Here is an 18491-nt window from a genome sequence, read left to right as displayed (position 1 = left end):
TTTTTTTCCTGGTTTAGATTTAGAGTAATAACTTTGACTGTACAGTACAAGTATCCCACATTTAGTGGAAAACATACATCAATATATGTACTGTATGTTGTATGCATACAGCCCATCATATTGCTGTAAAATACATAAATCCACAGAGAGATCCAGGATGGCTTAGACACACTGGTGCTACACAGAGTTATAACACTCAATGTCAAACACTATTATTACACACTTCATTCAAATTAAGATTTAATGGGCATATAATTACTTTCCCTCCATGAAGTTCAAGCAATTCCAGACAAATCCATTTGCTCAGTCTATTTATTTGCCCTCTCATATAACAATGTGAGGCTTCTAGTGGCATTTTCAAACAGTCAAGGACATGGTATGCTGCTTGCATTTTGCTTAGTTGTCAACCACTCCACAAAAAAAACAAAACATGACAGGATTTTGGGGAATATAAGTGAAGAATGTATGCTCAGGATATCGACAGTCAGAAAAAAAAAATTGTTTTCAGGTGTGGGGCAGCTGCTGGTTCTCTGTCTGGTATAGTTTTTTTTATGTGTGAGTGTTGTCTGCGGGCAGTTACCTGCAGCAGGAGCCTCTCGTCGCCGATCACTGCGGCTGTGTTCCAGTCAATGATCTCGGAGAAAGGAGAAAGGCAGCTCCCAACACACCACACTCAGCACACACACACACACACACACACAGCCACACACACACACACACACACACACACACACACACACACACACACACACACACACACACACACACACACACACACACACACACACACACACACACACGTTTGGACATGATCCTTTACAAACACAATCAGAGCTACAGCTAAATCATGACTGCTTTGCTACATATTGATCCGGATTATTAAAGCTACACTATGCATCTCTTTTCATATAAAAGCTGCACTGTATTATAATTGACCCCTTTCTGTTCAGGCCTAAATTCCCCATATGGCAGAGAATGGATTTTCTATGACTTTCAGGCCTCTTTGGTGCAATGTGTATATATCATACAGTTCATAAAATCAGTAGTGAGATTTGTAGCAGTCACAACAATGATACACGCAGCAGAAAGCCCATTAATGTCTCAACAGATGCCAACTTTATCAGCTGCAGACTAGATGAGGTTTCAGAGTAGAAATCACATAAAAGGGCTGAACTTTAACAACTGAGAGGGAAAAGCAGCTGCTTCAAATTTGTCACTCTACAGGTTTAATCACAAGTATTAGCCATAATTATACAAGTAACACCTTTTGGATTGCAACTTGACAAATGTCTAAACAGAAATGTCACTATTAATGGAAATGGCAGAATTGCAGTATGCACTGAAAAGCTATATTAATGTATTTTGGGGCACTTGGGGTCGGCAGAAAAAGCACAACATTGACACATTATCACCTTATAAAGTTGATATTGTGAATGTTCTAGCAAACATCACACATCCAACAGACACAGAGCAACATTATCATTCATTTGGAGTCATGTTTTAGGCCACCTGATGAGTGTAAGTCCAGTATTCATTCTCATTTTAGTTTTGTTTTTGGAATTATCTGGCTGTTTAGCTGCTAAATACTTTACTATGTTCACCAGCCTTTTTGCTAACTTTGTGTGTCTGCTTTTTGGTGCTGAACAGGTAGTGCAGTGGCTTTTACCCTGAAAACAGCTGCCTGCTGCTGGAAATGATTGATGAGAGCAGTGGGAGTAAAACAAAACATTAACGCTGCATGCTTTAAAACCCAAATAATTAGCTTTAAGTTGCTAAAACGCTCAGTAGAGGTGAGGGGAACTGCAGCGTCTGTTGCTCTGTAGGTTTATTACTTTGAACCCTTTCACTATACACATAGTCATATGACCCACTGGTCATATAAAATAAATAAGTGCAGCTTTAATTAACAGAATTCAGACTTAGTGCACAAATATGAGCTCAAATGTAACCTAAAAGTGCATACATATTGCTTTGATCATAGATACAAAGTTTGAGATCAAACATGAGCTTATTAATGCAACACAGCCTGGCAATCAGATAAACAGAAATAAGCTTGAACATACAATCTAGATAAGCAGGCAGGCAGGCCGGCAGGCAGCATATAGTCACAGATAGTGAAGAATTCAGTACAACGATGACTGATATGGATGTGAAAAAAAACATTTGTTGGAGAGCAGATCACAAAGAGTCTAACATTCTGGATTTATATAAACCAGAAAACATTTATTCACTCTGCTGTAACCATTGCATGCGCAAAAATAATTTCTTAATTATGTGCTTAATAGTAAAATCTGAATCACGTATGACCCTGAAAATCAAAGAAACAAACCACATTTTGTCAACTTGAATTGTTTTGATTTAGTGAGAACCCTCACTCGGTGTATGGCCTTCTTTTTTTATACAGCTACACTTCTTGACACATCAATATTAAAATGGTAACTTCAGGGGCTGAAAAGTTAATTACTCAAAGGAGGCGAGCAGGAGGAATGACAATGAGAGGAAGAAAGGAGAAATAAAAAATATCAAAAGGCAGAAGAAAGTGGATAAATAGATAAAAAAAGACAAAAAGAAGGAGGTAGTGAAGCTGAATGTGACCTTTGGCAAAGGAGTGGTACAGGGATGGAGGGATGAGAGGAGAGGTAGACTGAACAGCTGGTGTGTGTGTGTGTGTGTGTGTGTGTGTGTGTGTGTGTGTGTGTGAGTAAGTATGTGTGTTTGCGTGTTTGTGGCTGGAGTTTGATGTAATGACGGCCCTGTCACTCACAGGTCATAAAGGTGTCAGCTAAACCACGGACGGACGCACACGCACACACACGCGCACGCGCACACACACACACACACACACACACACACACACACACACACACACACACACACACACACACACACACACACTTGACCTCTTTTAGCTCATGCAAAAACCAATGCCTGTAAATACTCTCCCTCCGTCTTACTGTAGACGGTGCGAGTCGATAGATGGAGTGAGTCAGACAAATGGAGAAAGGACAGGAGAGGGCATACAGTATATGCTAGTGTGTGTGTGTGTGTGTGTGTGTGTGTGTGTGTGTGTGTGTGTGTGGCAGTGGATAGTGAGATTAGGGTGCACTCTGTAGACGGTAAGGAGAGGTAAAGGACAGTGCAGTAGTAATGCGAAAGAGTGCAGTGCAGTTATAGAAATGGATGAACGGGGAGAAAAAAAGAGATGTGAAGTGTGTAGATTTCAAGAGGTTTGAGTGAAGAGGAGGTAAATTCAGATCCAGTATTAGAAAATGACTAGATGGGAAGAATTTACCTCACAAGGTTACTATGGTCATACAGTGTGGTGAGGTCTTACGGCATATTACGTGTAGCAATTTTAACTTAATCTACACTTAACCTTGACAAACTATTATACTTAAAAGCGCAAAAACCTCACAATTCTATCTTTGTAAACCATTTAAATATTCCTACATCACTGCGACAGCAGAGTGCAACAAACCAGTAAAGAGAAAGAGGGAAGAACCAACAAGGAGGAAACCGTAGCCTTTTAGAGTCATAGGGCTAGATTTATCAAGCCGTTTGCGCCTGTTTCCAGGCGCTATTTGGTCGCAAAGACGGACGTAACCGATGCGGGCGATTTACAAACAGGGCGCACTTGGGTAAAAGCGCAGATTGTCTGCCACATGAGCAAGAAGAGACAAGTTGCGCTTTCAATATGCGTTCGTGGGAGGGTCGTGGGGAAAGTGGGAGTTCCACCCAAAAAGGTGGGAGGATAAGCGCAAAGTGCGCCTAATTATATATTCCGTGGTATTTACAAAGACTGTCAGTAAGAGCGCGTCTCTATTCTGCGGGGGAAATGCTCCGCCTCTTAAAAGCAGGTCTGAACCAGCCGCAATCGAGTTTCCTCGTAGACCTTTATGCCGCTGGTGAAATGGCAACAGTAATTTGAGCAAGACAAAGACATAGGCGAGGCTGAAAATATTTGTAACACAAGAATCACACTTTGTCAGTGAACACAACATCATTTAGCGTTACAGATCAAGCAGCCATGCAATATTAGATTTACTGGAAGAAATCAAAGATGACATTGAATCACCCACTCAGCGTTCACATTCCATTCCAGCAGTTGTTAAACTCCTCGCTACATTACAAATATTGGCAGCAGGATCATTTCAAACAGTCATAGTATCAGCAGTGGGAATATCGCAGTCTGCACTCAGCCGTATCATAGCACAAGTACCGCTTCGCTACAGCGCAATTTACGGTATAGTGGGCGGAGAAAGACGCTGATTGCCTGATGGGTGTCAGGGTTGATAAATACTACGCAAAATGTGGAAGCATAGCGTGCGCTATTACCAAACTCGCATAAACAGACGCAGCGCAAACTGCGCTAGTGTTAGTAAATCTAGCCCATAGGGCTTATACACACTGTACAGTGCCAGGTTGTGATTACGAAAAGGAAAAAGGTGGGAACATTTGTCATAAATCTGGAAAAATAATAAGGGATAATTGGGACCCTGGGAGAAAACCAGAAGAGGGCAATGAAAAACTAGAGTCTCCCGGGAAAACAAGGAAGGTTGGCAATTATGGCCCTTCTTTGCCTTTAATTGGTTTTCCCTGATATTCTTACCCTAACCTTTACCAATCTCACTCCTCATGCCTAACCAATGACCAACCAGAGGTGGGCCATGCCTTCACATGTCCCTCCGGACCATCCAATCTAGCATCAACCATTGTTAAACTACAAACTGAATCAAGAGTTTTTAAATACATCTCTATTATATACATTTCACTGTTTACAATCTTCAGGCAACAATTTGAAAGTTTATCTGCAAAATTCATTCACAAAATCTTATAATATAAAAAAACAGTTTAGAGGCAGGAAGACGCAGCACATGTTGTCAGTGAAAGTCTTATTTGTTTAACATTAATCACACTATTAGCCTGAGAATTAAGGTGGCAATGATTTGGTGATCCTTTAATGCTGGAGGTAGCACCATTAGAACACATGCTAAGTGGGAGGTTTGAGTGTGGGATGGGATTCTTTTTCTTCCTGGTAACATCGCTGGTGGACATGAATTTGCAGCATGTGCAGTGCTTTCTCATAATGGGGTGTGTGTTTATGTGTGTGTTGCTTGTTTACCTGCAGCGCCTCAAGGAAGCGAAAGGAGCCCAGTCGTCTGCCGCGGGGCACCAAACAGAAGGTGGAGTTGTGAAGCATCTCCTTGTAGTCGTACCTGCAGAGACACGACACACACACACACACACACACACGATGAGTTTACTGACATAAACAATGACATGTTATTTACGGCAACATGCTTAAAAAAATGCGTGTAATTAGAGGGATACATACAGTACATGCATCACTGTTACTTGTTGTAATGAGCTATATAATTAGACAGTATATCATGGTTGAAGAAAATGTCATGCTAAACACGACTTGGGAACTACATGTCAGTTTCAGCTATGGTTGCTGTGAAACTGCACTGTGTCTGATGGTCATAATTCAAAGCACAATATACCGGTTTATTACAAGCACAACTTGGGTCGTAGAAGGAAGCCTGATGGGGCAAGAAACACGACCTGTCAGACAATCAGACTGTACAGAGGCTGTAACAACTACAGCAAGTATGGCGGGTCAAATCTGAAACAGAAATATGGTCTGTAAAGTGATGGATGTTTAAAATAAACTATTGGGGAATTCAACTATGTTTGGGTAAACTGGGGTTTGCGACCTGTCCCATTGACTACAATGTCTGACTTCTTTGTAATGATGTGGCCACATTCCCCAACCTTTGTGAGCTCAATGTTATTATTACCGATAGAAACGATGGCCAAAACTTCCTATCTCACAAACAATATGCCCCTTTGCACACCCCCTCTTCTTTACTCACTACTTTTCACAATCCCTCTATCTCTTAAAGCAAGAGGCTGATGCTCTCTTCCTCCTTTCCAGCTCCTCTTTCTCCTCCTCCTGCACCGTCATCCCTCTATCTCTCCAGTGAGGTGTGTCTTATTGCTCTCCAAACAGGGTGATCAACCCGGCCAGGGGTAATGAGCTGAGAGTGACACCTGCTTCCACCACACAGCTGGCTGTGTGTGTGTGTGTGTGTGTGTGTGTGTGTGTGTGTGTGTGTGTGTGTGTGTGTGTGTGTGTGTGTGTGTGTGTGTGTGTACAGAAAGACGGATATAGATAAATTGTGTATCTGTGCATCAGTCTGTTTGTGTGCATTCTGCTTTTCTATGTGTTTTGACAGTTTGTGTGTTCTGCTGAATAAAAGCAAAGGTGCCAGGTATGTCTTTAATATAGTATTTACTTTCTCATCGGCCGATAGTCGAACCTCGGGTTGAGGAGGAACAATGGAACAACGGACCAGCTCTTCAGCAAGGATCCTGGAGGGAGCCTGGGAGTATGCCCAACCGGTCTACATGTGTTTTGTGGATTTGGAGAAGTATGACCGGGTCCCCCGGGAGATACTGTGGGAGGTGCCACGGGAGTATGGGGTGAGGGGTCTCTACCAGGGCCATCCAATCTCTGTATGACCAAAGTGAGAGTGTGTGTCGGTGTTTCAGGTGAGGGTGTGCCAGGGTGTGTCACCAATCCTGTTTGTGTGCTCTTTGCAGATGATGTGGTCCTGATGGTGTGACCTTCAGCACTCACTGGATCGGTTGTGTGTTGGGATGAGGATCAGTGTCGGAGGCCATGGTTCTGTGTGTGGAATGTGTCCAGGTAGGGAATGAGTGTACCCCAAGTGAAGGAGTTCAAGACCTTGGGGTTTTGTTAGTGAGGGACAATGGAGCGGGAGATTGGTCGGAGAATATCGGTATTGCATTCAATTTATCGTCTGTGACGAAAAGAGAGCTGAGCCAGAAGGCAAAGCTCTCGATCTACTATGTTTTGTCACCTATGGTCATGAAGGCTGGGTCATGACCGAAAAGAACGAGATCCAGGGTGCAAGCGGCGAAATGGGTTTCCTCAGGACAGGGTTTGTCATGTGTTCTCGAAAGGAGCCAGTTGAATCTGGTAAGGAGCCTCCCAGGGAGGTGTTCCAGGCACGGTCGGGAAGACCCAGGACTAGGTGGAGGGTCTCCAACCTTGGGAATATAGTCGGAGCTGGTTAATGTTGCTCGGGAAAGGGAAGTTTGGGGTCCCCTCTGGATCGGATAAGCGGACGAAGATGGATGGATGGACTTTCTCATCTAGCGCACAAAACTTTTACCAAGTCAGTGAATGCCCTAATTTCACCGTTTCTCTCAATTTATTTTGGTTCTCCTGTACTCTTCCATCTTTATTTCTTCTCCCTTTCCTGCTCTCCGTCTTGCTTTTTCCAACAGCAATGTCTCCCTGTGTGGATTATTTCTCTCTATCTCGCTCATACAGACACACAGAGCTAAAAAATGCCACCGAAAAGCTAACATGCCAGTTAACAGTGCAGAACTAGGCATCAAAGGGTTTCTGTTTTGTTAAGTCTAATTATTTTATATACATTTTCACTACTATAAATACCTTGATTTTCAAAAAAGGGAACAGATCTGTTTAGGCGGTTTTCCCCCACATATTTTAGGGTGGAGTAAACTATATCTTCTTGCAGCAATGAATATAAATAAATAAATAAACAATAATAAAGGTAATGATTTATGTGCGAAAAATGAATGAAATGGAAATAATGAGCCCTAAGGATTGTTCAGGTTAGGGGTTAGAGACTGGTTAGGCAGAAAATCATTTCTCATTTAGCCATATTCTACACAAGGTGAAGGTGACAGGAGACACACACACAGACACACACACACACACACACACACACACACACACACACACACACACACACACACACACACACACAAACTACATTTACACATATTCTGCTGTATTAACAATGCTGTGGATGTAGCATACAGAAGTGTGACAGTGATTGCTGATGCTACCTTCTGTGCATGTGTGTGTGTGTGTGTGTGTGTGTACGTAGTGCTAGGCTTCCAGCATTTTTCAGCTTGGTCCATATTCACACACACACACACACACACACACACACACACACACACACACACACACACACACACACACAATGGTGATTGCTGATGTTGCTGGCGAGATGCTGACTTGTGTCTTCTATAGCCATGCTCTAATGAAGTGTGGGAGACATGACAGCCTGTGATAAAATCCCACCCTCATTCACACCTACATGCATAACGATCTGTGCGGCACATAACACAGTTACCGAGCACACGCACATACCGATAGGCACGCAGACACACATGCGGCGTGAACAAGCGACAGCTGCACGCCCTCACATTGACGTTCCGTCACCTGCCGATGGAGACGAAGAAGCTATCTTAGCCCATATTTCCACACCAGCTGTCTGCCTGGATGGTGTGTGTGTGTGTGTGTGTGTGTGTGTGTGTGTGTGTGTGTGTGTGTGTGTGTGTGTGTGTGTGTGTGTAACAGCCCACATAACAGGACGGCATCTGATGGCAGTGAATATCAATGTGTGCATTTAACATGCAACAGTCGTGTAAAACGTTTTTTCTAACCAAAGCGCTTCTGTGTCAGATCTTCTGTCTCCTTCCTTCCTTCTATTTAACCTAATCTGTCATGAGACAAACTTCTAAACTTCTCTTCTCAGTTTTTTTTTTTATTTAAATTTTTTTTTTTATAACCAATGCAATTTCTTCCAAGTCTCTCAAGCTAATCGCTGGTTTCACAGGTCACAATTTGGCTTGGTGTCTCCTGAAAACGCGCAAGCACCACCTTGCCACGTGATTCACCTGCTGTGCATCTTAACCTTATCACGACTCGGATTTTGCCTTAAAGAGATGATTGTCTTTTAAAGAGGGAGCGTTAGTGGTTTCGAGATTTGAAAGAGGCAAGGAGGTTGCAGCAGGAGGCCTACATGATGACGTCCCCTGCTGTGTAAACCCACTTCCACCTCTTATCCTCCCCGCTCCTCTCCTCACTCCTCTTCCTCCCCTTGAACCTCCTGCTGGTTTGCACTTTACGCTGGGTTCAGAGGCCACAGCTTGCTCTCACTATCTTTCTCCACCTCTTCTTCTCCTCCCTTTTCTGTTCGGTCTACAACGGCTCTCTCCATGTTTTGTCCTTGTGAACTTGAGCTGGCTGGGGGAAACCACAGCCGAGCTGCAAGCCTGCAGGCTGTGATTGTGATTGTGTGCGTGTATATTTATATACATTTTTTGAATGTGTTTGTGCCTCTCCATCGTACATATGAGTGTGTGCACATGTGCGTTTGTGTTAGACAGATAACACAATGACAGCAGGGGGGGAACACAGCGAATGTGTGACAAAGGTGACAGCCTACTGGAGGGGGCGAGTTGTGCCACGTTTGGAGTGAAAACAGCAGAAAACAAAGTCAGCGTGCAGAAAATATGAAGGAGATGGAAAACAAGGCTTCATGTAATCAAACGCAGGAGATGACCTCAGCGTGTGCACCCCGTGGTGTTTTCTATGCATACGAGAGTGCGCTTGAGTGCACGTGTCAACATGACCAACAACTGTGAAGCAATTAAAAAACACTACTCCGCCAGCTCCGATGGCAACGTCCTACATGGTTGCTGTGGCAACCTGCCATTAAGTGCCTTCACTTGCAGCAACTTGCAGCAAATTACGTGGGATAGGCGCATCATGGTTGCTGTGAAACTCCACTGTGTCTGATGGTCATAATTCAAAGCACAATATACCGGTTTATTACAAGAACAACTTGGGTCGTACAAGGAAGCCAGATGGGGCAAGAAACACGACCTGTCAGACAATCAGACTGTACAGAGGCTGTAAAGAAGCCAACAGATTAGTCAGATTATCTAAACCACTTTATTTGGAAGGTAAAAACCTAAAGTAAGTACATCCAAAATTTCTATGATAATCCCTCACAACTACAGCAAGTATGGTGGGTCAAATCTGAAACAGAAATATGGTCTGTATAGTGATGGATTTTTAAAATAAACAGTTTGGGGTAAACTGGGGTTTGTTTGCAACATGTCTCGAGGGGGGGGAATTGTATTTTTTAATAAACACACTATCAAGCTAATCTCCATCAACCATCCACACTGATCCCTTATGGCCAGTAGTGGAAGATAAATTCAGATCCTTTAGGCTACTCAGTATCAGTAGTAATCAATAATGAAAAACTTTCCCTTAGTTACTATTGCTTTCCACACATATACAGTAACATATGTTACACATATAAAGATGATGATAACAGAGGTAGACAAACACGGTTTTAAACTAAAAAAGTGCAATATGTCACTGTGAATGTAGAAAAGTTGAAGTATAAAGTAGCATAAAGTAACGTACCCTAAAAAATGTCATTAGGATAGTACTTAAGGAAATGTGCTTTGTACGGCAGCCTAGACTCCCAAAGGTGTGCACTTGGTGGGCTTCCAACTGGCCTTTCTGGTGCCATGTGAGCACCCAGCAGGCTTCAGGGTGATGAAAACACAAAACCACAACCAGCCTGAGTGTCTTCCAGGGAGCAGAGAAAAAGAGATCCAATTCACTGCCTATTGAGAATGTTGTTACATTAGCCTCCTGGACCTCTCTCCTGTCTCCCTCTGAAACTCTCTCACTAATTTCTTTGTCTTCCAAAGTGGGTTTTGGTATGTGTGTGTGTATGTGCGTGCGTGCGTGCGTGCGTGTTTCTGTGTGTATGTGTGTTTGCGTGTGTGTAAGAGTGTGTGAAAGAATGGGTGTCTGGAGGTCTGCTGATGGCTGGAACAAAATCCAGGGAAGTTTTTTTTTGTACTGCATTGTAGTGGAGTGTAGAGTGTGTAGTCTGACAAATAACCCTCTAGTAAAACCCTATTTGACTCATTAAATTATTAATTTATGAAAAAAGAAAGCTCTGATTTCCCCTCACTGTGCCCTTCTGCACATGAGGACGAAAGTGAATTTCAGGATGTACTGAAGTGTTTGTACATCAAAGATTACAAAAGTTATTTATCATTATGGATGTCATGCCCCAGATGTGCTCATTTGTCAAGTAAATAGCTCTCAAACAGACTAAGGACATATTCCAGCAGTAATTAAACAGAAGCTTCATCCACCTCATAGACACAAGTGTCTAATTTGAAGCATATTGTTGAACGTGTTCCCATGAGAGTACAACAGATGTGCAGGCTAAGCGAGCTTGTGGGTAAAAATGTGGGAATCTTTGGCTTCTGACTAACTAAGATAGAGTGTGTCTGGGTTCAGTGGGAGTGTGTGTGGGTTGAGGGGTTGAATCCACATATGCTTTTGTGTGTGTATTTGAGGATGATATGATGTGTGCGCCCATGCGTATAGTGACAGATATGAGTTTTAGAGAAGAATCCGTATTGTGTGACTGGAACGTGTGTGCGCTTATGTCTGCTAACGTTCACCCTCTCTACTTATTCCCCCTGCGGCTATGTGGAAAAGTAAACATCTGTATGTGGGCATCCAGATGCGTTCTTGTCCATTTTTTCTTACTGTATCTTCCTACTGCTCTGCTGCCATAATGCCTGCTGTACCCTCTGAAACTAATTAGCCTGATTAGCGCTCATTAGCCAGCTTTTGCTAGTTCCAATTAGCATTCTAGCATGGAATGACCCAGAGGTCCACCTCGCGAAACAAACAGGCTTTCTGTGGTCAAACTCATGATGACCCTGAGGTCTGTCCATACGCGGGGCCAATCAGATTACACTTTGTAAAGAGTTTACCCTGCCTTGCCCAAAGACTGTCATAGCCCTGTGTAGCTCAGTGGGTATTTCACATACTGAATAATACACAGCTGAGTGCATGTGAAGAAAATGATGTCATGGCAGCTGGTTTGACTGGTGGTGCTGGCCACATGTAAAGAGTTATATGTAAAAACGTGTGGCAGCGGAAAAGGCAGCACAGCAGATACGAGCCCACCGAGGACAAATATAGTTCTGGAGCTATAATGTGCGTTGGATGAAAGGGTCCACATATGGTGCAATACAAACATGACTGTAAAGCTACCATCCCAGAAAACAGTGCTTCTCGTGAATTTATGGGTTGAGACTACAGAGCCTAAAATACATCCTCTGTCTTTCTCTAACCTTTATTTGACTGGCAAAGCTGGGTGCGATTAAAAATGTAGTTTCTAGAGTGTCCTAGGCTGTCTAAGAAAAGGCTACAACAACACTGAGTTACAGACTAATAACAAAAGATGCACAAAATAATATATTACTAGATCAGGATTAACAAACTCAACTCAAGCCACCCTAAAAAAAATAAGCCAAGTCCTAATGTAAAGACCACCTGGGAGCATTCTGAAACCATCAAACAATAAATTAATAAAGCAAACACATCCAGATTGTAATATACCCCATAATAATATTAGCCAGATGAGAGTGCATTGCAGGGGACAGCTGTTGTCACAGGTGTGGCAGCAAAGAAAACAAACAGAGGATTCATTGGGATCTGACTACGCAGGCTGCACCTGAACATCGGTCCTCTGCACGAGTGGAAGTATGTGCTCCTGCACACGCCGGTTTCATCATTGAAAGTGTGAAACAGTTAGCGACAACAACCTCTCTGACAATAATGATCCTTACGGACTGCGCATAATTAAGTGTTCATGACATGGCATATGTGATTATTTGCATAATAAGTTGGGAAGTGAAAGCCAAACACAAGTGTTCACTGGAGACGCAGCTGAGAAGTATTGTGATATCAGGTATGAACCTCGGAAGTCAATCTTGGATTTCAGCAGGGCACGGATATATCTGTGTATAAGACCTGAACAAGGGCTTAATATGACAGGTCCCGTCAAGAACAATTTCTTGAGGGGAATCGCTGACTGATGGGTCCATAGTTATATCTCTGTTATTCTTCTTTTTTTTCTCTCTCTCTAGCTCTCTCTTTCACCCTCACCCCGTGTGAATACAGTGCAACTGCAGTCAAAAAACAACCTTGGAAACATTTTCAGAAACATAAAATTCCCCCCCCCCTCCCCCTTTAAAACTAACAATCAAAAGCTTTGTTACATTGTGAAAATGTTTACAACTTGATACAGGCCCTCTCTATGTTGGTAACCTGCTCTTTGCGTTGCCAATAAATAAACCATACTTGTTGGATTTTGCCTGGAAAGTCACAGTAACTCAGTGTTGCAGCTTATTCAAAAGTAACCGGGTTGAAGGAATTTGAGAGATGTCATGCTAGTTTGCATAGCTGCACTGGATCCATATTACTATTCAAATGAGCGCCGGGCAGTAAGCATGGCTGCAGGTGGTGGGTGCTTGAACCACATAAACCTAAACAAAAAAGATAGGGCTCATATACATGCATACTCACACTTGGTACACAAACTTCTGAATCAGTTCAAGTCAGCAGCCTGTTCTTTCCCTCCAGCTACCCATCCCCCCCCCCTCCCCCTCCCCCCACACGTGTAAGCCTGAATATTTTACAAATACCCCGATAACAAGAAGTCTTCCTGCCGCGCTACTAATTCACTATGACGGCTTTATCCTTGCAATCTTTTCAATTTGTCCTCTCGGATTTTTTCCACTGCCAACAGATGGGGGCAATTTTTCAGTTACATTTAGTGTCTGGGTAGTAGTCAGAGTTCCCAACTGCACACACACACTCAACTCTCCAGATGATGGAAGTGAGGTCGATTTCAAACTAGGAGACACCTATTCCAAACACGTATCCAGGAATATTTGGGGTGTTATTTTTCCATGGGCAGCTAGAATCACGCTTCACACATGCACACACAGAAACTATACTTCAAGTCAGTGATTGGCGCCTCACTGTGTGATGTGGCAGATGAGGGGTCCGGACTGTGTGGATGTTCACTGGAGACCAGCTGTGCCTCACTCTGCACTTCCAGCTGGCCCTTGGGACGCCTCACTGTGCATGTTAGTTTGTGTGTTCATGTGTGTGTGTGTGTGTGTGTGTGTGTGTGTGTGTGTGTGTGTGTGTGTGTGTGTGTGTGTGTGTGTGTCTTGTAGATCCATATGTGTGAGACAGTCTCAGATTTAGACATGTCAGCACATGCTCTGTGGCTGCCTCTTTTTAAACACTGACACATTATGTCATCAGAGCCACTGAAACGGCAAGCGCAGAGGAGGTTGGAGTTACCCCTCCTTTCATCTCACACACACACACACACACACACACACACACACACACACACACACACACACACACACACACACACACACACACACACACACACACACACACACACACACACACACACACACACACACACACACACACAGTGAGAGGGAGGAATGCTAAAATTAGTTCCATCGACATTACAGTCGCTGCAGGCTCTTTCATGACAAATCATTCTCCAAAATCTCGAAGATTCTGAACAACACTTACTCTTACACACACACACACAATCCACATTAATATGCATACACTGCACACACACTAACCCCCTTATTTCCATCATTGGGGTCCCATCTGCCGGCAAAGACCAGTTCCACTCTCCTCCAATAGGTGAGTAGAGACTTAATCACCTCTAATTTCTTGTCTATAAACACATTCTAATGTATTCCCTCTGAAGACTCTGCTAAATCAAAATATAAACCCGGTGCTGGAGCCACCTGGGTCCCTCAACACAACACCGCTAATCAAAGAATGCTAAGAACCCACCCAGAGCAGTGCCATGACTATCCCAGTAAATGGATGGCTGGGCACACAGGAGTCGGACGGAGAGATGCAATGTCATCAGTCAAGATTGCCCCTTTGAAATGTTGGCTTTGCAGGAATTTGGAGAAGCAGGCTTCTTTTCAAACACACGGCTGATCATTGTCTGAGTTATTTAAAAAAAAAAAGGCTTTAGAGTTGCTTGGGTCAAGAGACTTTAGCTGTTGCAAGAGGGGATGATTTAAACTTCAACTAACTTTAAACATCACAGTGACTGGAGTTATGATTTGTTTCTGTGATTCTGATGTATATTGTGCAACTGTTTGTCCTTCTGACACAGTGAAATAAAAGTAACATTTTCGAGTTCTAATCCTAGTAGGACCTACAAAGACCTATACTGGTTTAATGAATGGCCTTCCTGTTTATTCTAATTAATGAATTTGTTTGGTGTCAAATGTAAGAAAAAACAGAAACAAAATTGAATCATCATAACTGAGAAGCTGGAACAAGAGAAAGGTTGGCCTCTTTGCTTTAGAAATAACTTAGAAAAAATCTATTAAAAATGATTAACAGATTATCAAAATAGTTGCACCATTCACTTGAGCTCTAGACCCGAGTATCAAAGTACCTTTATACAGCACACAATGCCATACCATTTGATGAAGGTAAAAGCTCTGTTCTTTCAACATTCATATCTTTCCTGATTTTCCTCACCCACACGATCAAATTGGGCTTTTATCATAGTTGCACACAGAGATATTCTGTGTGTATATATGTGACCCAGAGGTCATTAAATACTGGTTGGAAAAGAGAGGATAACAGAAAATCCATCCTACACATATATTTGGAAGCTGGTTACAGCAACATATGTGTGTGTGAGTGTGTGTATATATATATATATATATATATATATATATATATATATATATATATATATATATATATATATATATATATATATATATATATATATATATATATATATATATATATATATATATGTGTGTGTGTAATATATATTATATATGTGTGTGTGTAGGATGGATTTTCTATTATCCTCTCTTTTCCAACCAGTATTTAATTTAAAACCAAAACATATTTGCATCCTTAATTGGTATACACTGCATAGTAACTGTATTTTTAGTCCTTGTTCATTCAAAATGGATCCCCCATCTCCTTCTTTCTATCTGTCTCATACACACACACGCACACACACGCACACACACACACGCACACGCACACACACACACACACAATCATTTGAGAGTGAGTTTGACATCAGCATCAAAAGTACCGACATTTGAGAGCAGCACGATGTCTGAGACGGTGACTGTTCCCACGGTGTATGTGAGAGAGAAAGAGAAGTACAGCTGTCACTCACGAGCAGAGAGGAAAGCAAAGCGATACGCTACCCAGTGGGTTCATCAGTGCCATGTGTCAGTCACGCCCTGAGATCACATTGATTGTCTGTCGGCACCCATCTGAGTGTGCGTGTGCGTGTGTGCGTGTGTGTGTGTGTCTGTAATGCATGTGTGTGAGAAAATGATAGTCTAGGGGGCATATTTGGCCTTGAGAGAGATATCATGGGGAGTGGGACACAAAGGACAAGAAAAATAATGAGAGACAGAAAGAGGACGAAACATTCGCCATGATGCAATTATGATTCAATTTAAATTCCTGCATCAATTATGCAAACATATTCAAGAGTCATGTCAAATATTGATAGGCTCTTCGACTTCTCAAACTGTATTCATTAAGGAGCCAAAACTTAACCTGGACTCTCTCATTAATCATAGATAGATGTCGGCTGGAGGTCTACATTCAAATTCAGCCAACACTCCCGAGCTTCATACCAGCAAAGGCTATGCTATGTATCTGTGTGTATCCGTGTGTGTGTCCATATTATCTGCTTATCTGTATGTGAGTTGCCATGTTGTCAGTGCTGACCCCTGACCCGGCACGTAAGAGTGTGCACGGCTGTAATCAGTGAAGGTAGAGCCGCTGTGTTGTGCTGCAGTAGCTTTACAGACAAGAAAGGATATAGTGGAAAATAGTGACTGAATGCCATTATTGTATGAACATTTTATATATATATATATATATATATATATATATATATATATATATATATATATATATATATATATAGTATGAACATTTTATATATATATATATATATTTTTAAAAAACAACTAAATAAAGCAAGTCCCAATGGTCCTGGGTATTATTTGAATTTATATTAACTGCTGTAGCTCTATGGATTGCAGTGTTGATCTGTTGCTTTGTGTTTACCACTTATTAGCAAATGTTAGCATGCTAACACGCGCAACTAGCCTGGTGAACATGTTAGCATCGTCATTGTGAGAATGTTAGCATAATGACGTTAGCATGTAACTCAAAGCACAAAGCCGCCAGCCTGACAAGCCAGACCCACATCAAGATGTTGGGTCTGGGAACTCACCTTTGACAAGGCTCAATCCGAGAGAGGGGAGGGACTTTATCCCAGCAATTTACATCTGTTGAGCCAGACTAAGATCTAAATTAAGATTTTGATATACAGCTAATCTGACTCAGCATTCAACGGCAGCTTTTACAGGAATGAGTTTTCCATACTCGATTCTACATACAGGTTTTGGCCAGTTTTGAGGTTCGATGACCAGCCCCAATTACACCCTGCAAGTACAGATACAGTTATACAGTTAATTAGTTATTTATTTATTTATTCTCTTTAATCTCTATGGTTTGCTTGTCTTATAAAAGGTAAAATAAAATAGTAAAATGTAAAAATTGCAATATAATAACAAATACCCAAATAACTTTTAATATAAAAAATGTATGCAGCGTCAGTACAGAAATACTGATATAATAATGCATTAGCCCTTGTGTGTTTTTTTTCTGTTGTGTCTGTTGTCTGTCTACATTCCTTTGTAGCTCCGTTATGTCACCACAGGGAACAAACCCTTCGGCTACAACCGCTGCATCTTAGTCATAAGATACACCTCTAAAGGGCAAACCTGGTTTAATATGACTGAACTTAGGCTCCAGAGCTGGGTGGGGTCACGACGCACAGGTCAAAGGTCACTCCGGTCCCCACCCTAAGGAACAAAAGGGAGGACTAAGCCTTTTAGTGAGGGTCTTGGTGGCTTAGATTTAGGCTGACTGAGTTGTGCTGTGCGTGCGCACGTGCGTGTCTATCTGATTGTGTTCTCAACATAGGGGTTATATGTCAGTGGATTTGTGTGTGCAGTGCGTGCGTATACCTTTTCTTTATGATATACAACTCATGTCTCTGTCTGAGTGCAACGTGGTGATAATTCATGTTAATTTTGGACCACATATGTCTCTGTGTGTTCTTGTGTGTGTTGTAACTGTGATGATGAACCCAAAGTGCAAACCCACTGCCCCTACTGCAGGCTTCCCCTGGAGTGCTGCACTTGGCTGGTGTGTGTGTGTGTGTGTGTGTGTGTGTGTGTGTGTGTGTGTGTGTGTGTGTGTGTGTGTGTGTGTGTGTACAGGGAACAGCTGTTCTCCAGCGCTACATGGGGAGGTCAGGGAGAGACACGGACGAGCCACAGCTGTGGCCCCGGGGCTTGTGGGAACTGTGGCTTTAACAACATGGGAGAGGAAGAGGCGGCAAAAGGAAGGATGAGAGAGGAGCAGAAGAGAAGAGATTCAACGGAAAAATATATATTTACAAGATGAGACGGACTAGCACAGACGACACGACAAGAGCAAGTATAAAAGAGACGACCCAAAAAAAGGGAGACATCCCTCTGTGCTTAAGTCACCTGCAGCAACAAAAGCCACAGAGACCAGCAGGCAACATGGACGTATTTTTGGTCACGAGGACATCACAGTGAGAAGCATGTACAACTGAGGACTCTTTCCAGCAGTCTGATCCAGACCCATC

The 18491-nt window shown here is 42.5% G+C and overlaps 1 protein-coding gene across 1 annotated transcript in view; it reads right to left on the bottom strand.

The window, feature by feature from the left end:
• ext1b (exostosin glycosyltransferase 1b) overlaps positions 1-18491 on the bottom strand; it is a 126853-nt gene that overhangs the window by 32198 nt on the left and 76164 nt on the right. Inside the window, exons 2-4 of the mRNA XM_028596851.1 lie at positions 5123-5216; positions 1413-1438; positions 581-656 (exon numbers count right to left, since the gene is read on the bottom strand). Of these exons, the coding sequence (XP_028452652.1) occupies positions 581-656; positions 1413-1438; positions 5123-5216 (196 nt within the window). The remainder of the gene's footprint in view (positions 1-580; positions 657-1412; positions 1439-5122; positions 5217-18491) is intronic.

Source organism: Perca flavescens, chromosome 14 (assembly GCF_004354835.1).
Source record: "Perca flavescens isolate YP-PL-M2 chromosome 14, PFLA_1.0, whole genome shotgun sequence".
NCBI classification, from domain to species: domain Eukaryota; kingdom Metazoa; phylum Chordata; class Actinopteri; order Perciformes; family Percidae; genus Perca; species Perca flavescens.
This window is presented reverse-complemented; position numbering and strand designations above follow the sequence as displayed.